The sequence below is a fragment of the Sylvia atricapilla genome, chromosome 4, assembly GCF_009819655.1.
Source record: "Sylvia atricapilla isolate bSylAtr1 chromosome 4, bSylAtr1.pri, whole genome shotgun sequence".
In the NCBI taxonomy this organism is placed as follows: domain Eukaryota; kingdom Metazoa; phylum Chordata; class Aves; order Passeriformes; family Sylviidae; genus Sylvia; species Sylvia atricapilla.
The window spans coordinates 42,572,615-42,599,315 of record NC_089143.1 but is presented as its reverse complement, the minus strand read 5'-3'; the positions used below and the strand labels follow the sequence as shown (position 1 = coordinate 42,599,315).

General features: G+C 35.9%; 1 protein-coding gene across 1 annotated transcript in view; it reads right to left on the bottom strand.

The window, feature by feature from the left end:
* Positions 1 to 26,701, bottom strand: part of PDGFC (platelet derived growth factor C) — a 122,531-nt gene that overhangs the window by 44,358 nt on the left and 51,472 nt on the right. Inside the window, exon 2 of the mRNA XM_066317666.1 lies at positions 7,738 to 7,933. Coding sequence (XP_066173763.1) covers positions 7,738 to 7,933 — 196 coding nt within the window. The remainder of the gene's footprint in view (positions 1 to 7,737; positions 7,934 to 26,701) is intronic.

Here is a 26,701-nt window from a genome sequence, read left to right as displayed (position 1 = left end):
GTTGGATTCTTCATTAGAATTCTATTCATTAAATTGAAATAATATTGTTACATTTCAACTCACGTGAAAGAAATAACCTTTCTACTCTAAAACTATTTTCTTTATACATAAAAGAACAATTTTTAGATAATCAGAGGACTCTGCACCTGAATCAACATAACTTCTTAAAAATTTTGACCCCATTCCCCACTCTCATCCTTCATTTATCCACTTAGCATCCAAACCTCTCTTGTACTGGCACTATTTTTCAGTTGTCTTACAAATGGATTGAACAAATAAAAATGAAAACCATAAAAAAAACCACTCCACAAACACCAGAAGAAATTACTCCATCAGCCTGTATTAACACAAGTTGTATATAATTTTCTACACACTGTTCCTAAAATGCCACCTTTTTCTCACTGATAAATCATCGATGCTGCTACAATGGACTTCAGATTAAATTAGGTACTTCACACTAATTCTCTGCCATCAGTATTTCAATTAAACCAAGGCACTTGAATGCTAGAACTCATCCCAACCATTTAAATTATATGTCGCCCTTTTCAGACTTTGAATAAAAATGATTAACAAGCTACTTAGTGTTGGGAAAAAATTAAATATTTTGTATTGAGGAATGACAGCTCATATGCATTTTATAACCCTGTATAGTAATGAATCATTTCTTTCCAAATGGATCTGAGTCACAGAACAGAGCAATAATTAATTTCAACTCAGTTATGGTTTCATTTTTGCAGAAGTTGCAGCCAGTTATGAGACACTTCAGTATCAATGATATGTAGAGTCAACTAAAGAGAGCTCAGCCCGTCCATGTGTCGAATCTCACAGAATTGCAGAATATTCTGAGTTGGAAGGGACCCGCAAAGATCACTGAGTTTTACTCCTGACCCTGCACAGCACCATCCCCAAGATTCACACCATGTGCCCTGAGAGCACTGTCCAAACACTTCTTAAACTCTGTCAGGACTGGTGCTGTGACCACTTCCCTGGGGAGCCTGTTCAGTGCCCAACCATCCTTTGGGTGAAGAACCTTTTCCTGATATCCAACCTAAACGTCCCCTGACACAGCTTCAGGCCATTCCCCTGGGAACCATGGCTGGTCACCACAGAGAGAGATCAGTGGCCTGCACCTCTTCTGCTCCTGAGGAAGTTGTAACTGCAATGATGTCTCCTTTTCTCCTTCTTGGCTGAACAGACCAAGTGACCTCAGCTGCTTCTCACACAGCTCCCCCTCCAGAGCCTTCACCATCCATGTGGCCCTACTCTGGACACTCACTAACAGCTTAATTTTTTTTATGATATTGTGGCACCCAAATCTGCACACAGTGTTCAAGGTGAGGCTGCCCCAGTGCAGAGCAGAGCAGGACAATCCTCTTCCTTGCCAAGCTGGCAATGTTGTCCCTGATGTCCCCCAGGGCAGGGTTGGCCCTCCTGGCTGCCAGGGCACAGTGACTCACATTCAACTTGCCACTGACCAGGATCTCCAGCTACCTTTCCATGGCACTGCTCTCCAGCATCTCATTCCCCAGCCTGTCTGTACACTCAGAGCTTCCCCATCTCAGGTGCAGAATCCAGCACTTGGCCTTGTTGGACATCATATAATTTGTGATTATCTCATTAAAAAAAACAGATTCTTAAGATTGAACATACTTAAATTCTAAGGCAACAGCTGTAAGAAAATAATTTTAAAGATTAGTCTCCTCTATAACTTTCATCTCTGCTTTCAAGATTCTCTGGGTTTTGGTACTCAATGTTTTGGGGGTTTTCCCAGTTTGAAACCTTAAAATTTTGAGGGACTTTTTTCTGAATTCTCAAATAAAAGTGGCAGCAGCACCCCCTTCATCTTCAGAAGTATGTGGAGAAGCAGTAAAAACCCCAGCAGCCCACCTACTTAGCAACATGAGTCACCGTGAACGCTGTCTGCACCAATCCCACTTTAAATACAGAGTTCACTTAAAGGTCTTTATCCAGTTATTCAAAGCCAACTTGAACTTTGTACTTAGGAGATAACTTCACCCTCTGTAACCACAGTCAATGAGAAGAATTTAATACTGATAGTAAAGTCAGCCCATCAGTTGTGTCCAGAGAACAATTTTCTTGGGAACTAGAACTTGATTAGGAACTTGTTGCCCTCAAAAGCCACAGAAGTAATACTTACTTTATGTGAAGGGTTATATTTCTTTCACAAATCTGTGCTTGATATTAGTGTGGTCTTCACACACATACCAACATTGACTCTATAATGCACTCAAGGTAAAACAAGAAAAATAAACTTTTTTCCTTCCCTAGGAGGCGGGGAGTGGGATGGAATTTCTTCTGAATAGAAGAAAATTATGCTGACATTATCCCTTTGTGCATGCACTGTCTTGATGTTGCAAGATGCTTCCATAAAATGGAGCAAAACAGAAGCAAAATTTCTGTTGACTTTTTTACTGAGGCATTAGAGTCACAGTTATGCCTTCATATTTTACTCCACATACTAGACATTCAGATTTGTAATAGTAACAGGAAAGAAAGCTCCACATGGTGCAAGTAACTCATGTCTTATATTACACAAAAGGTCTCTGGAAATTTATGTAACAAAATGTTTAGTCTTTTTATTGTGTTTACTATAAATTATCACTGTCTAGCACCCATTTGAAACAAATTATGCAAAAACAGTGAAAAAAGACTGCTAAGCAAATATTTTCCTTCTTCATAGCCACAGATGAAAGACAGTGTCTGTATATTTTCTCTTTAATACACCTTAGTGTTGTCAAACTAAGGCAAATCTTCTAAGTCTTTAATTTTTATCAACAATTTCCTAACAATACATTCATTAGGAACACAAATGACTGTTGAAGCAGTTTGGATTATAGCTTCTACCACAGAATCCTGATGTTCCATGAATAGAAGGCAATAGCTCAGCCACAACAGATATGCAGTGAAGGAAAGTAGCCTAAGGAAACATGAAAAGGGGAAGTAGTGAATTTAATATATGTGGCACTGAATAATAAAACATCATCCTAAGAATCCTCAGAGGAAAAACATTTCCAGGATTAAAAATTAAGTATTGAGTTTGACAGGAAGGGGAAAAACAAGCTGCACAGATTTTGCCCTGTGTTAGCAGTGGTGGCTGCTTTCAGCTTAACTAATTTTCAGCAGGAAAAAGTTCTACAAATTACACATATCAAGTAGACAAGTTTTTAAATTTCTTTCAAAACATTATAGGTTAATGCTTTACTTATATACGTAAATGAACACTTTCACACCTGCAGCTGCTAAAAGCCTCCCTCCTCCCCCAAAACTAACTAACTAACTATAGTTGATAATTTAAATTTTTAGAGGGCTAAAGAGAGTTGGAAATTAGTGCAACCAACCTAATATGATGATGTTGGTAAAATGGTATTTATTATTCTACTATCAGTTATTTCCACAGCCTTTTTTAGTCATGTATTTTATCCTTACCACCTTATCTACAGTAATTGCACTTTGGATTTGTGACACATTTCTGTGTTTTATTATATATAATAAAAGTCAGACTGTAATCATCAGAAGATTAGAAAGAACAGCTGCAACCACTACTCAGATGAACAACTAGAGCTACTACAGGGAGCAAGTTTGATGCATGCTCCTGAAGGAAGAAAGATTCTCTCCTTTCACTTTCTTGTTTCTGCTTTACATTCTAATGCTCTAATGAAAAACCAATTCACATCATCAGACTTTCTTTCAAGGGCAACTGCAACATCTATGCTCTTGTTGGAAGAAAGCTAAATCTATGTCTTCCTGTCACAGAGGAGTTCATCATAAAGCTGTTATCACTTCATGTTCTTATCGACAGAAAGCAACAAATTTGAACAACAAGCAACAGCCGAGCAAAAGTCAGCTTTTGGTCAAGAAGAGTTATGGCAGCTCCCTAGCAATAGAAGCTGTCTGGCACAGAAGTCTAATGGCTTTATGATTAAAACAGGATTGAGGAGCTAGCATCATGAAAATAATGACCTGTCATACCAGCTACCATATCAACAGCAGAAAAACTGCATTTTTATTTAATCAGAAAGGGTAGGCATAATTCAGATTCACAATGCCTCTGCTAGAAATTCACTGTCACTTCTACCACGTAAACAGTACTGCACAAAACACCCAAGAGTTACATACTTCTTTTTGTTTGGTTGGTTTGAAGGGGGATTTTTTTTTCTTGTAACATTTTTCTTTTGCAAGTCACGACTGAAATCAAACAAAGTGTATGAAACTGAAATTACTGTAATATTGCAGAGATTTATATATCCCTACTGTCAACCAAATAACCTAAATCTCTTCTAGACATATGCATGGATCTAGTTTCCAAATAAAGTGGAGTTTGTGTTCACTTTTGGAAAGGACCCAGTGGGATTCTTAACATCTTGTCCATAGGAAGGATAAAGTGCAGATGAAGTAGAACTATTGCAAAAAAAAATAAACAAAAACAAAACCAAAAAATTACTATCTTTGAAGGAATGCAAAAATGGTGGGCATGAATTTCAAGTACATTACCATTGTAAAACCAGGATAAAAATTGCCTGGTTAAATACAGGTAAAATACAAGAATTTTATTCAAAAATCCCTGTAATTTAAACTTATACAGCAATCATGCTTAAGACTGTTGAGAATTAGGAGAACATGCACGTTAATACTATTCCAGGTGAGGCTGAGCCAGAAGGGCTGGCCTTAAACACAGAATTTGTTGTAATGCAAATTTGCTACATAAGTAAATACTGTAAGTTGAATGACAAGTAAAAACCAAGTGCAGAAAAAAAACCCAAAAACAAACAAAAAAAACCCACACAACCAAAAAACCAACCCATACAGGATCATTTTGATTTGCATTTCGGAAAATATTTGAAGTAGAGGCTAGACTGGTACCTGCAAAATATCTGTAAAATGTGATATTTGCTCTAGATGAAAAGATTTCACTGAATAGCATGAAATGTCAGAACTGACTTTGAAAAATCCGACTGTGGAGGTCAGATATAGGAAAAAAATTTGCAATGGCTTCAGGATACATCTATGACATTTATTAGTTACCAGTACCATTATATTCCTGTTATAGAACTATGTTAAACAAAAAACACTCGTAGAAATGGATATGTTTGAGTTTTATTTTCCTCCAAAGTATCAGCAATATTTGAATTCCTATGAGATTTAAAATTAATTATCTAATCATTTTAAGCTGATGTACTCCAGAATATTCTCTCACTGGCCCTATGAGCTGACACCACAGGGCACTACAGAGATGGTGGAGAAAGTTCTGGCATTACCCAGAATGAGCACCTTAAGAAACAAGTAGACTGAAAACCGTGACCACAATGACCACAGCAGGTAACACATAAGGTAAGAGGTTGTCTCATACACCACAGAAGGGAGAAAATAATATCCTGATACACACTGTACACTACATTGAAAGTCTAATGTTTCCCGGCTGCAGTTTTTACTTAGTTTCAGTTGTATGTCAGAGCTAAAGGCATAGAATAATAACAGATTAAACTTCATGTGATGTTTCATTGCGTCCTTTGTCATATAAATTTGTTTTCGGAGAAATCGTTGAGAACTCTACATCATCAACACTGATTTGTGTGTTTCAAGATGGCAGAAACACAGTATAGTAATAAATACTGTGGGATGCAGTCAATAAAAAACCCTTAAGTTTTTCTACAGGAAGTATTGCAAGAACAATATATAATTTTATTAGGAACTCTAAGAGGAAAGAAATAAAACATAACTCATAAAGAGATATTACTCAGGTAACTAGTTACTTACTTGATTTGTGTAGAATTATTTTACATATTTACTGTCATTTTTTTAGTGATTTCCTCAATTTGTTAGTTATTTATACTCCCTTTACATCAAAAAAGGTGCAATTTCTCTTCCTTTACTGAACTTGCTACTGAAATTAAACTTCAGAGGAATCCTAGAAGAATCCTGGTTAAAATCAAAAATACAAATCTTTTTTCAGAGAGAAATATAACTCTCTTTTTAATCTTCCAAGCCAAAAAGCCTAGCATTTTCTCAGTAGGACACATCAGGAATTGCAATCAGACAACTTCCTGGTATCCCTGCACAAATACGAGTATGATATGATTATAACTGAGTGAAGATTATGAGTGACTTATTGCTGTTTCTTAATTTGTCAGTCCTTTTCTATTTAGCACATTGTTTACTTAAAGTAAATGTACTCCAATTAAGATACTAGTTATAATAGTATAAAACTATTATATTCTAGTTATAATAGTATAAATCATTTTGACTTATCTTATTTCTCTTTTTGCAAGTGGACGAATGAGTCACCCTACCTGGATTTTCTTTCACTTGCCACTTCACTCTGCCATATGCAAAGAAAAGAAAAAGCAAGCAAAGTTTTTACTTGAAGACTTATTGTGCAAAGGGATTGCACTCATTCAAGCAAACATATGTTTATAGTCATTAGTATAGTACTGATATGACCTTGGTAATTACTTCCTTTAGAACTATGAAAGGAAGATATTTATCTATCTGTTATAAACATCTACTACTCTGAAATCAAGGATAAGTAAAAAAATAACCTCTAAAAAATACAAATTTCTTATCAAAAGTTGATACAAGATGTAAAACCAATGGAATAACAGTTAATTAGAAAAACTTAAAGCAAGAATCAAGTCAAATGTGTATATGATGGAAAAAAACCCCCCAAAAAAACAAAAACAAAAAAACCAAAAAAGCACCACACCCACCAGAAAAACAAAACAAAACAAAACAAAACAAAACAAAACAAATTACTTGAAACAAAAGTCTTGTGTAAAGTATGCCTCCAGGAATGCATCAAAGAAGAATAAGCCATTTAAATGACATATTTTTCTGCTACCTAATTTACTGAAGAGTCCAGACAATGTACTGCTATTCACACATCAGGACTTTTTACGATGTGTTTCTGCGAAGACAGACAGATACAGGATACAAGCGCTTAGGATCTCTCCTCTTTCACCCTCCCACAGGAAATGTATATGCCAATCCTACTGCCTCACAAAACATCCAAAACTTTATCAATCACACGGCTTGCTTCAGAACTACGTCTGTGCTGATGCCTGTTATGTCACGACTGTTTCTCTCCCAAATTACGAACCCTTCGGCTGAGGGGTAGGAAGGAAACATATTCCACAAGTCCTATGGAAACCTTTGCCAGTGACCGAGCATGCAGATACTTACTGAAGTCAGGGAAAAACCAGTACCACTGAAGAATGTCCATTAATGCAGTACTTTAAGTGCTGTTTTTCATATATAACATGACAATTCAAGGCCATTAAAATATTGTAGAGTAGTGTGTGGAGGTGTCTTAAACAGCGGTGTAGTACTTTGTGTCATGACCTGAATTCTGCTTCAGGTAACTTACCAAAATTTACTCTGTAAAAATTAGACATTCATAATTCTAACATTCTGTCAAGAATATTTTCCCAGATGTCAAAACTTTTACTTCAGAGGGAGATTAAATATATAATATTTTTGTGTTGTAATATATATATGGCCTACATACCGAAGTAAAAAGTAGCAGAAGTAAAAATAGAAGCACCCCAGAGCTTGCAAGCATGAAACTTCCTCTATCATTATAGAATAAAATCATAAACCCATACTCGAAAATATTCATTTTATAAATAAATCTACATGCAAGTGTCGATTTTTGCAAAACTCAAGCAATACTTCTTTCTTTATCTCCAATCACCTCCTTTCAGAATTCCCTAAGTAACTTACTTGCAAATATCATCCTCTGGGTCTTCAAGCCCAAATCTTTCATCAAAAGTAAGTTGTATCCATACGTTTTCATCAAGTGCTACTAATCTCCACACCAGCACAGTGTTGCGTGGGTATGTGTGTGGAAACTTGGGGCTGTGAATACTCCCATTAGTAGTCACAGTAATTATCTTCTCATGGTGAGGGTCCTGCACACCTACAGGAAGGACAGAAAAGAGAGGCATCAATGCTCATTCCTTCTCCTTTTCCCATGTGTTAGTATAGTATGCACAGATATGCAAAGATGCTTTTGTTTTGTTTGCTTTTCTTCATCTGGCAAGAATTTCTGCTTGAAAAGGCCACACAATAACAATAGCACAAGAGTTTTCCTAAAACCTGTATATTGTCAGATTGATATTTCATTCAGTAAATTATAGAAATTCTCAGAGGTAGCTATTAATAAATTTTGTAATGAAATAAGGTTCTAGTTTTATACTGGAGATTTTGTATTACTTTTCAGCTATTAATTTTTTTTCAGTTAGATATTTTACCTTATTTTTCTGACTTTTCTTTACAGGAAGCATGCTGATGAACATTCATTTGAATTTATAAAAGACATACATACTTCAGCCTATTATGAAAATACACACTGCAATTGTACCTTAATATAGCCATATATAAAGGTTGACAGCTAAATGAACGTAGTGCAAGAAAAGAAGCCACAGAACACTGCATTGCTATTTTTAAAGAATCAATCTATACTTAAATATAATTTAAAGTCTGACAAACTTTTGCCTTTTATTCTTCTGGACTTGTGCCTTCTACTTGTAGTATGAAAATGGTAAATTTTCTTTTAAGTAGAATGGTTGCTTATATCTAACTAATGTAGTGTGGTCTTGCCAACATCCACACACACTTGCAAAGGACTGACTGCAGTAAGGGAGGACAGTATGCAGTAATAAGAAAAAAAAGGCATGAAACCAGAATTCCTAATTTAGATACTTCATTGGGTTTTTGTTAGCTGAGTCACAAACATTTTTTTATAATGTACAGTCTGTCAGCTGAGAGCTGCATGCTACAAACAGGAGCCAACAATAATAAAAATTACTTTCCCAGAGATTAGTGCACCAGAGTGCTGTTTCCAAAGCATCTGAAGGACCAGGATTTCAGATAAACATGCCAAAGTGTGATATCTGATGACACTATACTTAGTGGCATGCTTTGTCTTTAAAAACACAAACAGCATTACAAACCATGATATATTTCACAACATATTAAAAAGTGTTTCCTTTCACATCATCAGGGCACTGATAATAACTGCAAGTAAGGACTGTGAATAGTCCAGGTATATCAAAAGAGAAGTCAATAAAAAGGGGAAAAGGAATGAAGAGATATCTATTTATTTAGTGAACTGCATCTCCAGTACCTTCAAGTTCCCCCCATTTGTCATGAAAAAATATCTATTTGCTTTACACACAACAATGTTACACCAACATATCAAATTCCCCCACACACCACTTGCTCCATTTCAAATATTTGCTTTTGCACAGTGGAATTTATTCTCTTACAGAAGAATTATTTTGCATGACTACAAAGGCAAGTAATTGCTGTCACTGGAGAATGAAGCTTGTTATTTCTCTTCAGATAAGCTGCAATATTCCTTTTTATCTGTTCGACAAAATTTGTCCCAGTGTACCTCAAAACTCTAGCCTTTTTCTACTGAAAAAGGCTACTTTTCTACTGAGTTATACATAGTCTGAAAATTGCTTTTGAGTAGACTGTGTGTAAAGCACAGCTGTCTGTGCATGGCTAAGATGAGACTATAATTTTTGTTCTTTGTGGAATGACTTTGCAATTCCTGGCTTTATTTTAGGTATAAATCAGTCTAAGTTACACTAAAAAGGCAGTAACAGGCTCACTGATTTACAGCAGTCAGCTGTAGAACTCCAAATCTATATACATAGCTGCTGTGGGTTGTCTGCCTTTCTATGAACAACCGTCCTCCCTACCCTCATCCTGATGTCCCTCCACTGTCAGAAAAAAGTAGAAAAGACTTATTACTGTACAAACAGCATTGAAAAACTCTGAAGTATCAGTTTAGGCGAGGACTGAGGTAGACAAGGCGCCACCTCAGCCAGGAGACTACCAGGAAAATGGGGACAGACAAGGACCAAAACAATGCATTTGCATCTTCAGTAAAGAGCTTCAGCAGACCATGAGCAACTGAGATAATCTTCAGGAGAAGGTCCTGGAAATGAATCAAACTAGACAGGAAAAATCCCTGAGCTGACCTAGAGATACAACACTTATTAGGAAAAGATGGCACACAATTAACATAGCCTGAAGTTGAAGAACGAGTCGCCGCAGCTGTCTTTGATGTGGTACAAGATGCTATCACCAGATTTGTATATCCATCAGTGCAGAAAGTCTGCCCCTCAAAATTACAAGATTCCAGGCATTCTGAGAGCATGGCAGTGCCTAACCCATCCACCAATGTAGTAATGCAGATGAAAAACCACAGTATCACCAAACAGATCAGTAGATGCCACTGTAAACTGAAATTAAACCCACTGACTAGACAAGCTCATTCCTGCCTACTTCAAAGTAAGGCTCTTCCCCCATGGGCACAACACATTTCACAAAGATCAGCGCTGACACTTTTTAAATATAGCAAATACCTCTTTCTTAGTACATTGTAATCTCTACATTTTAGCAAGGGTCATGGTTAAAACTCAGACAAATTGCCTGTATCTCAGGAGACAGAAGGTGAACTGCAGGAGAAGAGAGGATCACGATAGGTGGAATAATGACCTCAGCACTGATTCACTTAAAAGGTCACACAGTACTGGAAAAAGTAGTTTTTAAATAATTTTGTGAAAACTACAATTTTTCTACAACAAGGACAACAGTATTGCTAATCATACAGTCTTAATATATATAATTTGGGTAATGTCATCTGATAGCCCTAAATTATAAAAAACAATTTTTAGGCCTTCAGAAAGAACATTTGCTAATGTGTGGCTAGACTGCTTAAAAAAAATAAAGCCAAATTCAAACATAAATAAAGTCTGAACACCAAATATTTACCAATAAACATTAGGAATTTTTCAGATATACAGCAATGTTGCAGCTTGTGAATTTTCTGTTTTAAAACAGAGAAACAAAAGATACCAGTAACTACTCAATCTTTACCATAGAACTTGGGAGGGAAACAGGTTTTTTTAATTAATTGAAAGGATTTCCGGACAGCATTCCCATATAATTTTTACAACACACCCATCTCTACAGCAACCAAGACTTTGTAAAAAAAATTCTTTGAAATGTAACATAACATGCTATTTTTTCCTCTTTCACCAGACTTTCAAGAAGCAGTAAGCCTCCTTTCAAAAGCAGTAACTCAAGCCATAGAGGAGTACCTCTTTCTGTCCTGTCTCTGATTCAGTTGCCTTCAGGCACTTCTTAGATATTATCTGAATACAACAGTCAAAAGAAATTTAACTCTTTTTGCCAGGCACAAAAGAAAAACTGGAAAATCATCAGTTACGTGCAGAAAACTGAAGACAAATACCTCTGTTCTATATTGTTTGCACATAAAATGGCTATCAGGGCAAAGCCACTCAAAGTCATTCAAACACTGCAGAGATGTCTGGAGAGCTCCAATCCCACCTCCTGCTCACACCAGAGCAGCACAGTCATTGGAGTGTTGGCATTTTCTAGACAATGCTCAAAGCCCCTCACAGATGGAAACTCCACAGTGCCTAGGGATAACTTGTTCCATTGCTGCACAACCTCTCTAGGTAAGATGTTTTTTTCCTAATGTTAAATTTGATCCTCTCAAGCTGAAATTTTTTGCCATGATTATTTTGTTGGTTTTGTGGGGCTCTTTTGTTTATTTGTTTTGGGTGTTTTTGTGGGGAAGGGGGGGTTTGGTTTGTGTTGGGTTTTTTGTTTTTGTTTGGGTTGGTTGTTTGTTTTTGGTGTTTGTTCTGTTTGGGTTTTTTTCAAGATTTTTTCTGGTGTTACACTCTGTACCTCCTACCAGGAAGAGTTTAACTTGTCCATCCCTTGCAACTGCTCTTCAGGCCATTGGGGGCCTGCTGTGGCTGCCTCACAGCCTTCTCTTCCTCAGACGAAACAAGCCCAGACTCCTCACTGTCCATCACTACCTGCCACCAGCTAGCTGAGCCTTCAAGCCTGGCCATCCAGCCAATTTTCAACCTAACTAAGCAAGCAGTCTATTCTTCCCAAACTTTTGCCTCAAGTTACACAAGAAATGTTTTTGAAGCTCACATACTTGCTTTCATCATCAACTTTTCCAGTACTAAGAAAAAGAAAACTTAATACTGACTTTCTGTATCCCCCAAGAAAGCTTCCCCTAAGCATTATGATCTGCAGCTTTTCTGGGACACATTTCTTGAGACAGATCTCCTGTGGATTTTCCATTTTCTCTTGGCTTCTATGACACAGCTCCCTATTTTAGGTCTTGACATGATTCTTCAAGTATTAGCAAGAAATTAGAAAGACAGATGAGCACTACCCATAGTACACACACACACAATATACACATGTGATCTGTCAACATCACAGCATGATAAATTTAACCTCTAACTAGAAATCTGCTAATTTGCACACTTACATACTACCCCAAATAAGAAAATGCAAGAAATACAATTTATAAAGTATCATATGGATACAAAGTAACAAAGTAGGAACGTGTAAGATAAATATTACATTTTGTTTACATTACTCCTCCCTCTGACACATACTTAAGTCACACACTTGGAAAGACATGTGAAAAAATTCTAGTTCACATAACTCAAGATGAATGTATAGAAGAACTGTCTTAGTTCTTTTAAAACCCTACAATTTAATCTGTTCCTTTTTTCTTCAGTTACTATTCTGAGTTGAAGCTTGTACTGTTACCTTAGGCACTGACTATCATACACTATTTGACTGCTGGCTAAAGGTCTTTCTGCCTTTCACATTATGTTAAGGACTGAACATAGATGAAGTGAGCAGAGAAGAAAAAGTTTTCTAATTGATCTTCAGGAACCCTCAGGTTTGGCAGCTGGCCCAACAGGGAAGGACAAAAGGAAGAAAAAGAAAGGGAGGACAGAGGGGTGGAGGGGGGAAGACATCAATGGGCGACAGAGCATTGAACTGCAGTAAGTAACAGATTTCATAAAGTTTCCACACAGCTATGTGACTTAATGTCCTGCAGAAAATAATAATGACTAATCAAAAGTAAAAACCCTTTTTTCATTCCAAATTGCATCAAGAAACAAAAATGAATTTATACTTTTACTTTACAAGCTCATATTTTATAACCTTCAAGTATTCTGCCAGCACTTTGCCTAGTACTCTGGCTTCTGCTCAAAAAAGAATATGGCAATTAAACAGAGGTGCTTTTTGGTGGGATTTTTTGGTAGTTTTTGTTTCTTGGTTGGTTGGTTGGTTGGCTGGTTGTTTTTTTCTCCCTGCATTGTAAATCTTCTTGCATTACAAGTAACATCTATAGAGATCTGTTTTCAGAACAAATTCTTTTGGAAGGCAGTCTTGGTCCTGAACTTTTCAATATCTTTTAAAACTAGATAAATACTGCATTTTAGCCAAGATAAAGAATTCCTTTTGCTAAAAGTTAGATGAAGTAACTTTTTGCTGTTATCACATGCTCAAAGATCTAATTATTCTTGAGTGTTTCAATAAGCATTTATTCCAGTGTCCACAGGTAAAGTCCTGACTACATTGGAATTGATATTAAAGCCCCTCTGACTTGAATACGAAAGGAGTTCCATCTATGCTAAATACATAAACCTGTCAGAATTATTTTATAATGGACTGATAATAATATGATCTGCTTTCTTTATACTGAAAAAATAGGATTATTAGTACATTGCATATTCATTAGACAAATACATGTTCCAGTCACTCAAAAACTAACAAAGTACTCTGTAATACAAAAATTAGCAGTTGAAGTTATTATAGCAACATCCTTCTTTTCTTTTATTGAAAAAAATTAATACCAAGCTCATCCTTTTGATATTTTTCTTTTTTTATTTTTTCTTGTTTCAGTGATTTTTCATAATGAAATTATTATACAGTAAGTAACAATCACATAACATACAGTCTCTAGTCAAGTATTTCTTCCTGTCTCTGTCCTCTGACCAGAGTCATCTCAGACAGAAGAGGCATCACTTAAGGAAAGAAAATTCTGACCTCTTCCTAGAACTAATGCTATTAATATATTTATCAAATTAATATCCAGAATTACAATCTTTTCTGTAGGTGCAAAGCTATAAAGAGGAAAAGATATCAAATGTCCAGCAGAAAGGGTTTTAGAAGTTTAAAGGCACTATATTATAGTTAATTCCATTCCTATTTTTTTTCTCTTTTTTTTACTTTCAAATGATTTACAATTCATTTACATTTTTGGTATGGTCTCTGAATGCCAAAGCAGTACCTGAAAATGTGATGACAAAAACAAAGCCACAACAAAATAGATGGAGAAACAGTGGAAAAGAGAGAGAGGCAGAGAGGAGAGGAAAACAAGGTAAACCCCATCATTCTGAGTAGATCACTCCCCCTACCATTGCAAGGACTGGCAGACAGTAGACAGCTGCATGATCAACAGAATGCAGGGAGGACAACAAATGTAATCAGCCTAAATACCTGCCCTTCACTAATCAACACATGAGCTCTTCATGAAATCTTCTTGCAATAAGGCCACTCAATATTTTTTCTTTTCTGCTATCTTCCAGACCATCAATCTGCCACATAATATTTTTTATGTTTTCTGTTTCCTATTTCCTCTTCCCCTGCTGAAGGGGGAAGCATTTTAAGTAATATCCACCCAAAAGTCCGTCTATGCAAAATGATTTCAATTGAAAACTGTTGAAGCTGAAGCAAAGCATAACAGTATACAGTGATGGATTCCATTTTCCATTTTCGTCTTGTGGAAGGCTAGAACACCAGGTTCAATCTTTACTAATGAACAAGTAAAAACGTGGTCCTGAATGATAACAAAACTCAGGAAGGGAAAGGCTTTTGAAAGCTACTCACCCAGGTTTTAAGAAACACATGATTAAATTAGTTGCAAGTCTCCTTGGAAAAGTACAACTTGCTCTACATGAAAAATCTCAGTAGAAAAGACATGCAGAACATTTAATGCTGAGAGGGACCAGGAAGCAAATGCAAACAGTTTACCAGGAAAAGGTTTGCCCAGCTGGAGATATTTATATCTACTAAGAGATAACAAAGTTATTTATTTACTTTATAAAGAAGAAAAAAAAAAAAAAGTATTTTTAAAGTCTTACGTGTTTGGGAGGTTTGGGTGAAGAAATATTAGTGCTTTCAAATCTGTAATCTTTCCAATTCTGTTACTAAAAGTAATTGTTTCTTTTTTCCTATGGGAACTGATTTAGAAAAGTTTTGAGAAACATAACTTAATTCTGAAATGTAAACAAACATCAACAGGAAGTACAACTATAAATAGTATCTACGGCAGCAACAGAAACTCAAGTGAATGTAGAAATCATCACATATAAATGTTCAAGCCCAGCACTACCAATTTGTTTCCAATTTTATTACAACAGCACTTAGAAGCTACATCCAAAATTAGCTTTGTTAGTACTGGAGACCACACACATGCCCACACAGTATCAGTCAGTCTGTCTTGAAAAGCTGTACATACCAGCCAAGATAGGAAGGGACAGGGAAACAGAGCAGTATTACCCTGACTTTCCAGACTGTGCATGGCACAGAGTGGTTACAAGTGCAAGAAGATAACTTCAACAAAACAGTGAAATGAACCTGGATTTCCTTTCATCTCTGTTAAAAGCATTAGTTTCAATGCCATATATTAAAACCTACTTGCAGCTTATTTCCTAATGCTAGCTATGGCTCTTCACATGCTTTTAAATTCATGTGATTCATGCCCTTTATAGAAAAAATTCTTTAAAATCCAAATCATTTGAAACTTGCACTTCTTGATCTTAAGTCAGACTTTGCTGAAAAGCAAGGCTAAATTTTATTATGCCCCTTTTCTTTATGGTGCCTTCAGTTTATATTGTGCAGCACTTGTTAAGAGCAGATACTAGTAAACATTTGGGAAAAAGATTATCCATGGTCCATGTGGAATTCAGTCTGAATAAATAGACTCTATGGATACGGGATGTGTTAAACAGCTCTCTCTCATTTTAGGTATTATTCAGAATGAAAAAAATAACCCCAGACTGATCATGTTTCAAGAGGTGGAAAGAAGGAAAAAAAAAAAAAATCAAACTACCACCCTAGTCTTTAGAAACACCAGACCTGAAATGCTTTGGTTTGCCATTTGCATTGTTTTGCTATTTGTATGGATTTTATTTTTTAATTCTTTACACAGTAGAGTATGTCATAAAAATAGCAATTCAAACACTTATGAGGATCATCAGTCACATTCTAGGTTCTGAAAAAAATGTGCTGCCCAAGACCATTTTGAAAAGTATTACTGCAAACACAGTTAGTCAGAAAACTACAGTGATGAAGTCCTATATGAGGGGACATAAAAGGAAACCAGAGACTGAAGGGTTTGTGCACTACAATGGAAGGCAGGAATGTAGCACGTGTAAGGCTAGTTTTACCTACACAGCAAGAATAACTGTAAGAATGAAGAATGTGGCATTCAGTTCACTGTCAAAAATGCAGACAGTCCTAAGCAAAACTCTTAGTACAGAAGTGACATTGCTACTGAAAACTCCATAAACCAGCTGAAAGCAATCCCAGGTTTAGCTCATATACACGCAATATGCACCTCCGGTATATTCTTGTGTTAAAAAGGCAAGCGAAACAAAGAAAATATAAAGAAATTATCTCTTTATGTATTTCCTGAACTGGACTACACTATACTTCCAAATTCAGAGACATAAAAACATTACATTTAATGTCTACTTAAGCAAAAAAATATTTTAGCTGGCGTTAGCCTCTTAAAACAAAGCTTCTAGAATAATATGATATCTTCACCTTATCAACATTTTATTTCTAGAAGATGATTTTGCAGGAAGCAACCATGCACTATCAATACAGATCTGCAGAGACAAATGCAATGCAACTGTTATTGAACTGGAAGACTTTCAGGCAGACAGAACTCAGTACAAAAACAAATTTGAAAGATTAATTTCTAATATCTTTGAATGGAAGGTTAAATCATGCAACACTTAACAGTATTTGCATGTGTAGAAAAAATTTAGAAAGGAAGCACAAATCCAGCTACAGCAGACAGTCTGTTCTGCAAGGACAAAATGAGAGAGTTTTGTACAGTATAAAAACACTATATGGAGAAATAATACTTTTTACAACTCTGTTATCATGCATCTCTGATCCTGCTGGCTACTGAACTCACGCATAGGAGAAAAGCAGGATCTGTTTTTACAGACAGATCACAATAACAAGAATCTGATATTTAGACAATCTGATGAGAATTTTCTCAAAACAGAGAAATTTTCTAGCTTCAGAGAGTGAACTCCTGCCATTCTCTCTAAATAAACAAACCACTTTCCATTTTAGGTAATTGCAAGTGGTATGAGCCTAACTGATCATTCAGTCCTTACTCTTCAGGGAAGTCAGATGAACAGTAATATCACATTTGTAAACAATTTATCCTTCTTTTCCTATGAACTTTGTATTTTTCCAAAGACCATAAAGGCATAATGGAGCATCCATAAGAGACCTGTATCCCACAGGCTGGCATACTGCACATGGTATTTTATGTAAAAACACTTCCAAAAGACCCTTTTGCTAATCTAGTATAGCAGGTGTCTTTGAGGAAGACTGACAGCAGGGCCCAAGCACCATTAGTCACAATTTATGCCATTGAAAAGGTTATAGGCAATGCTTCAGTCTTCAGAAACCTATTGATACACTGAGTTAGGCTTCATTCCCCAGAGCTTCCAACGCTCACCTTATTTTCCATGTTAACTTATGATTTTATTTTTGCACAAATAATTTGGGATTTTTTTTTACAATATGCTCAAACTTTTATCACTAGATGATTTACTGGTTTTTTGTTTTTTTTTTTTTCTGCTGTTTATAATATAAAAATCTTCTCAGAAAGTTATGTTTAATCCAATAGCAAAAAACTGTGTATAGGTTCATCTGAAAAAAGCTTCATAGTTATGATATGGAAAGTGACATTTGAAACTCCTAAGTCACTCCAATATCCCTCATTTCAGGTAAGTTTCCCATTTGTCAACCTTTTTTAAAACCAGAAGTTCTAAAACTTTAAAACTTTTAAAACTTTCTGTGATCTCCCCAAGGGCCTTGGCAGTGCTGTACAGAGCTATACTCCTCCAACAAAATTTGCTCAATCAGCACTGCTCATTCTGAAATCCAGCACAAGTAATATGCTGCTTTCCACAACAGTCTTGTCCTCAGCATCAGAATGAAGCCAGATCTCCCACTTTACTTTTCTAGAAACTTAAACCCTTGCCAAACCATCCATACTACCATTTCAGTATTCTTCAAATTCTTTGGAAAGCACAGACATATGGGCATATGGGAGGGTTGGGGGAAATCAATGCTTAAAATGCATTTTGGTTGCAGTGCCCTTGCAGTTCTGGAGAACATGAAGACAGTATAAAAGGAAAGCAGACCCTCAGCAGGGAAACTCAAAGACTGCCCGAGTGGATTGGCTTCAGTCCGGACAAAAAGGCTTTACCTTAAGAGTCAATGGTAGAACAAAAAGTGATGTGTGAAGGAAACCAATAAATAAGACCTGCATTCCTGATAACTTATTCTAGGTGAACAGTAAACTAAGTTAGGATACTTGATGAAAACCACTTTCCAGTCCCTTCACTCACATTTTGGAAGGGGTTTTGGATGCCAGTTTTGGCTTAATTTGTATTATCATTTGAACTCCTTGGGGAGAAAGGTAGAACTATTAATTTCACAGGCACAGAACTGCATTTTTAAGAGCAGTTTGGACAAGTTGAATTCAAAGTTCACATCACATCACATGAGTCTCATGACAAAAAGGAAATTAAATGCTAGAACTCTATCTACCAAAGAGAAGTTAAATAGAAAGAATTTTCTTCTAGTTACATTTGGAGTCACTACAGACTGACTCAAGTGTAAATTCCCATGCTGTAATTGTAAAGAGTTATATAGATTTTAAAATATAAGAAAACCATAGTAATTTCAATTAAATGAAGTTGTGCTTTATATCAAGGCACTGCATTTTTCCAGGGCATAGCAGAAAGTGAAATGAATATGAAAGAGAACAGCTTTTATAAAGATTCACATCTGCATGCACACTTCATTTATAATTTTATGCCTAAGATTTCCAATGCATCCCCAAGAGAAGGCCTTTATCAACAGCTTCAACACTAATAGGTGAAGCTAGTAATTCAATTGCAAAACAAACAAGATAGGAATATCAAGCCCTTGAGCTCATGCCTTCACGTAAATTAGAAGGAACAAAACAATTAATACATGCATAATCTAATCCAGCACAGCAATTAACAGGATGTCTGAATCACTTGGTGATAAATGCTCTGCAATAACTAAAACACAGATATATATTACACACGGTGGCTGAAGAAGAAAGTAAATATTTCTCATATCTAATCAGTTTCCCTCTGCAGAATTCTAGCAATATCAGTGTCTACAAACTTTGATGGTCCATAATGTTGTTTACTCAGTTCACCATCACATTGCATGAAAAAGAATTCTATACATGCAGAATGCTTACAACGAATCTGAAGACTGTTAATTAATAGCTTACTGAAAATTTAAGCCATGTTAATAATTTCTTCTTATTTCTAGGCACCTTAGCAGAAGTCTATTTCATTAAAATCTTGCACAATTAAAAAAAAATAAGTAGAAAGGTCCAAAGTGGCAGATGTTTTGTTTGAAATTGAAGGCTTGAAGTTAAGATTATAATATGCCACAGGTGAAGTATTATCTGCACATCAAAGCATCACTGCTATAAAGAAAAATGAAGATCCAGATGCCAAATGTTGACTACCTCCACTATGAAGCTGAATAAGAACCAAAGAGTTCTGAATCAAAATCAGCTGAGAATGTTTAGGGTTTGGGGGGGTGAGGGTGGTCTTGTTTCAGTTGTTTCAGTTCCTGGTTGTTTCAGAGTTTTAAAAAACAATATATTAAAATGTTTTAAATATTTCAGGTCTTCTGTAAAAGCAGACAAGTTTCACTATCACACTGGCAAATCTGTCTTGATGATTGTTGATTTCACTTATTTAGGACTCCTTCCTCACTGACTGGATTTGAAGGAAGTAATGGATTATGTCTTGCTGGTTGCACTTAACACAATTTGGACTTGTAGTCTCTGAATGAAGTCTGCTTCTTAGGAACATTATCCCCTAAGACTCTTTTAAAATATGGACATCATATACAATTTTTTTTAGGATGCTCAAAAAAGGAAGGGAATTTTTTTTTTAATCCAGAGATGTCTCAAGTTCACCTCCCTTAGATATAGGCCTTCAGAAGAAGCAGAAAGAAGAGGATTGGTATTTCATTGTATCACCTATTTGCGTAGAACTGAATGTAAGTGAAACAGCAGATTTCACTGCAAGTGTAGTAGATTCTCTGCCATGAGAAAAGTTTTTAAAATAACCTTTAAGTTGAGGTGTTACTGTTCAAAGAACAGTGCTGGACAATGAGCACTAAAAACCTCACTTTAAAATATGTGTTTTCTTTTAAATCTAACAAATACAGACTTGCTAAGAGAAATACATTCCTTCATAGGGTATTACGTTTATTCTGGTTTCAAATTCATTATTTTATCTATTTTGAAGAGAAATAAAGCTCACTCTATTAAAAGTAATTAGACTAATTCTTTTTAGACTACTAGCAGGATACACACAATACAAAGAACTGTTGGCTTTAATTATTATTTAAAAAAATACCTATGCACAGAACTTTTTACCTAGAATATTTAAAAATTCTTAGATGAAGAGTAGGATGGATTATGAGTTGCATTGCTGCAAAGACAAACCACATGCATCCATATACAGGCATTTACTGAAGAACTGGTGAAAAAATATAAATTCTTCTATCATTTAATACTATTTGTTACTTCACAGTTCAGCAGAAGTAGCTCTGTGATGTCTTTACAGATTTCACACTACCATTTACAAAAGAAAAATTTTCTTGGATGGAGATCTCATTCTAATCTTTTAATTTTTTATGGTATGTCTAATTACTTCTAAATGCACTTCTGGAACTAACATCAAATCTACTTGTAAGACCCAGGGAGTTCATAGCACAAGGGAAAGTGAGAAAATAATTAAAAGAAGTAACAACAAAATAAGTCATCATCTCATTTTGAAATCAGCCAAATCTGATGAAGGCTAATACTCTCAGCTCATGGGAATATACATTTGCCTCTGGTATATTTCTGTTGTACCAAATTGGAAGAGGAGAGTAGAAACTGTTTCTGCTATCTTTGAAGCTGCAGGCCTAATACTAATAAAGATGAAAGTCTTTGCGCCCACTTCAGAAGGGATGGATGTGAAATATATCAAATATCAGAGGCATACATGAGGCCAACAGTTGTATTAAAACAAGTCCATATCATTAGAATCATTACTAGCAGAAAAAGCAATTAAGTGTAGAAATTAAAAATGTGCCAGACTCAGACTAGCACAGTTCCAAGGATTTTTCAAATTACAACCCAAGGATGTCCTCGGATCAGAACCAACCAATCTTGGTATGGAAAGGTCAAAAATACACAGAGAGATTTTGAGAGATGTTAAACAGACTTTAAGAGCAACAAAAAGAATGGGGAAAATTCTCACTACCAGCAGCTTGAGTGATTCCATACATCAAGAGAACAGAAATTGCTCCCTTCTCCTTCCACAAGCTGGATTTCCCATTTGCTCCATTATTCTACCACAGCTTCCAGCAGCTGTGAGGATCCCCACAGCGGGACACGGGAGGCGAGGCCAGCCCCGGGACAGCTCCTGCTGCTTTCTCTGCCATCCTTACTGGAATCAAGCCTGGCATCAGCTGCACTCCAGGGGAATTCTGGCTTTAAGGCAGTTCCCAACTCTTAACAACACCACCTATGCACCCCAGAGAGCCACTAATATTCTGGTCAATATCTTCCTTTTCACACACTGGTAGAAAGCAATGCCTTTACATTTGCTGGCTGGAGTTAACAGAGCCCCTCCTGGACACAGAAATTCATTCTCGTGAGCTCAGTGTTTCAGCTGCTCTGGGTGCAGTTTTCCACAATGTAATTATCTCATGTACTAAAAGGATGGTACTTAACTGTGAGAGAACAGATGGAAGAATGAAGATGTATTAGGGCACACAAGACATTTGCTGTACTGATAACGGTTTGTTTAGGAGACATTCCACAAGGACTGGAAGTTTCCACAAGGGTCTGTATTTGCACTTTGTCCAGTGTTGCTTATTACCCTCCCTACTTCTAGAGACTGGTCTAGGAAAATGTTAGGCAAAAGCCCAACTGAAACAAAGTAACCTTTGTAAAGTAAAAATCATACAGATTAATAAAGGGGCTAGAAGCACAGTTTCGTTCTTTACTTTGGCAATTCTTCATATACAACTCCCTCTAACCCCCAACAGCTGGAAGACTGAGTTTTCATTCTGTTTTCTGGTACATCCTGCAGACGACAGTAAACCCACTTTATCCATTTGCAAAACCACTTCTTTCCTTGTGACTGCTGTTAAAATTCAAGCTGATAACAAAACCACCCTCCTTCCCACGGAGACACAGAGCATTCCCCAGCACATACCCCTCAAGCGCTAATGCCTGGTGCAGAATGCGATGACTAGGGATCAGAAGTTGCCAAATCTGGGTATCTACTCACAGCTTAGCCCAAAGACATTCATGAAGACAATATTCTGGGTCTCACTGAAGCCATTTAGTTATAGGTGTTCTTGTTTTCAATTCTAATAATTCCCTTCACAGGACAACTTTTTTTTTGTTAGTGCTACTAAAAACGAGTGTCACATAAACTTTGAGCAACATCAGTACTTATCAGCATTTCCCAATTAAATATCCCAAGGACTTAATTCATTCCCTAAAGCTTTTACAGTTACTGTATGAAGAGAAAAGCAAAAGCCACCTCCTTTTGTGTTATAAATTTCTCTTTAATAATATTTATTCAAATTCTGGTTACAAGCCAAAATAATTGTATATCATTGCGAAAAAGTAGGAGTTGAAATATCAATTATAAATGAAAAGGAACAACTATTGATAAATACTTACTGTGCCTGTCCACTCATGGAGATAAATCCTGAAAGATGATGAGAATCCCATCCCCTTTTCCAGCCGAGCATGTAATTATCTTTTCACCCAGCTCATATTACCAACCAGTCTGGGCTGGAAGACCAGTCTTATATTGTTAACATAATAAAATCTTACACCTTTAGTACAATGGAATTTATCTTAAGTCAAAGAAAAAAAAAATAAAACAAACCTGAAAACATTTAATGACCTCCAAAGCTAAAGAAAACAGCTTTTCTATTTTCTTTAAGTGCACTAAACAGTTCATCATTAATGTCTAGATTTTAGTACTATCTTAACATGAGGACACCACAACTTCATTTCATCCTCCTTTATCACTGTCATTTATTACTACCATTATTGATGAGTGAAAGCAGGTAATTTTTTTTCTTTTTCCCTTTTAAATTCAGAGTAGTGTACCACTTTAATACCTAAATGTTTAAATTAGTCATAGTCATTTGATGACACAATCTACTGGAATCCTTCTCTTCTTCTCTTTCCCTCTTTTATTCCATGTACATTACAGCTGGTAATGTGGATGAAATCCAGATGTTATGTAAAACAGCTGCAAATATGTGCTTCTATTTAAGCCTCCAGTACTTTTACTCATATACAGAAAACGCTTATACACTCAATGTCTGTGAGATCAGTTCCCTGGAAAAAAAATTAAGTCAGCTGCTATGCCTTGTTAACTGAAGTCAAAAAGAACCCTCACTCAAACTCAGTTCTTAAAGCTGAATACCAGTTGGCTTATCAACCTATTCATTCAAGGACAAAATATACTACTTTGTGTATAATTTTTGTGCTTTTTCTCCCCCTATATACTCACTATTCCTCCCACTTTATTTATTTATTTTCATCCACAGGTACATAACAGCACTACATAAAACCTGATTACATGTTCACTTTCAAGGTTTGGCCAAGTTCTTTCTAAATCTGCAGTCCTAGTTCATTAAGGCAAATTAAAGCTCTAATTTTTTTCCCATTCTGTTGCTTTAACACAGAATCATGTTGTTTCTATTCATAACACACTTTTTAGGTAAATTAAATAAGGAAGGAAATACTGATCAATCACAGCATAAAAACAAAACAAAAAAAAAAACATAAAAATCCAGTGCTAATTCATGCATAGAATAACACCATATTAAATACAGTTTAGATGGGGGAAAAAAGGAAAGAAGAGAACATTGATGAAATTTATTTTAATCTCACATAAATATCAGATTTGTGAAGTCCAATGTAAAGTTATCAAATATTAGTGTTTGTATACTTGCAAATATATCAGCAACAAAAGAAGGGCTATGGAGAATCTCCATTTTTATGGATGCATGGGGAAACATAACGAAAAAGGATAAAGCAACTTTAATTGTTAGTCATCTGCCAGACTGTTTCCCAGGACTGGCTTCTTTAACAAGGAAAGAAGAGAAAGCAACCAGGAAATACTTTCTGCCATTTACTACGCAGAACCCAATAAAATACTTTGGCCAAAGTGAGACATATTACTTTTGTTTATCCATGCATACACACACACACACACACAAAAACACCCTATGCACAATTCTAAATAATCATGTTTGTGGTGATGCCTGTGTATATGTACTCTGTAGCATGAGAAAAGCACACAGTTCTGTCTAAACAGCTCAGGAAGGACCACCTATCTGCCTGTGGCACATTTAGCCCCCAGATGAAATTCTGAGTGAAGTATCATGCAGGGACTGTGAATAACAAAGCAGCTAGCTGCCCAACTCTGTATCACCAACTCCCATTGTTTAATGCAGAGTGGTTTTGCAGAATTTTAGCATAAATACGCAGCATAGCCTGACACAGCTGAATAATAAAGGAGGGAGCACAAATTCCAGGAACAGCAAACCAGTTGCCCTGTGTGAGGCTAACAGAGAAGTTCTTAATCCTCAGAACCGGTCTAAGATTACAGGAACAAACTCTCGAAAGCTTTTCCACAAATGCAGTCCTGCTGTATCCTTCTCCTACATGAGTGACAAAGATCAGACAGTGCATTAAAGAAAACTTTGATAGTTACTATCTCCTGAATAGTGGGGACCTAAGAAAAACGAAACTGAATAAAGATGAACAATGTGTATAACAATAGAGAGAGCAGTGTAACAGCATTACCCTGACAGTGAAACAACCAGGGCACCAAACACATACAAACCACCTTTCCCATTTCCACACGTTGCCAAGCAGTAGTTCTGTGCAAGAAAACCACAGATATAATCTCTCTCAAGTTATTTTTTTTCCTCTGTCAGATCATAATTCTACTGCATTTGTTTGGGTTTGCAACAGTAGATTGCAAAGGTATTCCAATCAGAAAACAATTTCATGGATAAGGAGGGTTCTCAATTTTATCACTGCAGCAACAAAACTGGACACTGCTTAATGAGTACTGACTGATAACATGGTTGGTTATAGACAGGATTACTATTATTATACTGAACAACATTGAAATGTTGGGGAGATTATCAAAATGGCCACCTCCTTAGTGTGTGGAACAATGGTTTACTGACTACTGTATTCAGAAAAAAAAAAAAAAAAAGTAGAAGTGTGAAACTATAACATAACATTCATAAAAATTCATGATTGTTCACCAGTTTGAACTGGGAAAATCAATTTGCAATTTAATTCCATATTATCCTACACTTTTTGGTTCTTGGTATTTTAGAGACATTTTCATTTTTACAAGACATAATTCAGTATGAACTGCAGCAGTGGCCACTGACAGTAGGGGTGAAACTCTTCAATACATGAATTTCTAATAAAAGGCCTTTTGCCTCCCTGAATTATACTCTTTCATATCCCATTACACATACTTTCCACTTCCCTCTCCAAATGCAGGAGTTTAAATTTCTTACTTAACAGAGATTAAACTTTACCATTCCTCCTTATTTATTGTTTATGATTTACCTCTCCTTTCAATTTTAGAAAATGTGTAGTGAACAGAATGAAAAAAAAAATCAGTTTGAAAAAAAAGTTCCTGTTTTCTCTTATGGGAAAAAAACCTCAGAAAATATTTTCTCCAAACACTTTTTATTCTTCCTTTCCCATCAAATGAATAAGAAAATAAGAGCAAATATTTTAATCAGTAATTAACAATTTTAACAAGTTGAAACATTTCTGGTTTGTACGGCCACAGCTTTAAAATTTAGGCTTGAAACTAATTTTCTGTTTTCCACTTATATGTGCAAATTAAGTTTCATACATAGGAAGAAACCATGGAAAACACAGATATTCTCATTTAAGAACAGAAGTTAAAGGTTTTTTTTTTATTTAATCAAATTACACAGACAAGAAGAGAGTTCTACTACGCCCCTTTTGGCAGAATAACCATTTTCCGAAATAAGACCTCCCTCAAGTAGCTTTCCATTGTTTTAGCAGATTCATTTAAGCTACTTTCATCTCTCTTGAAAGATAAAAATCTATTCAACAGCAGAATATAGATCAAAAAGACTTTGCCTTCAAAGGCAAACAACTTCAAATTATGGCTCATAAAACAATAACATTTCAAGTTTATTCACTGCGTCTTTGTTTCAAAAAGGTATTTTTAGGTATTTTTCCTGCAAGTTCACCTTCTCTTCTCCTACATAACCACCCTTGTCACTGGTAAGTCTTAAATGCAGTGAAACCAAATATTTCTGGGACTTGGAAATACCAGGATGGAGGATTACTCCACACATGCAAGTGTACAGGTGTTTAATATTTCTTAATTTAAATTAGCAC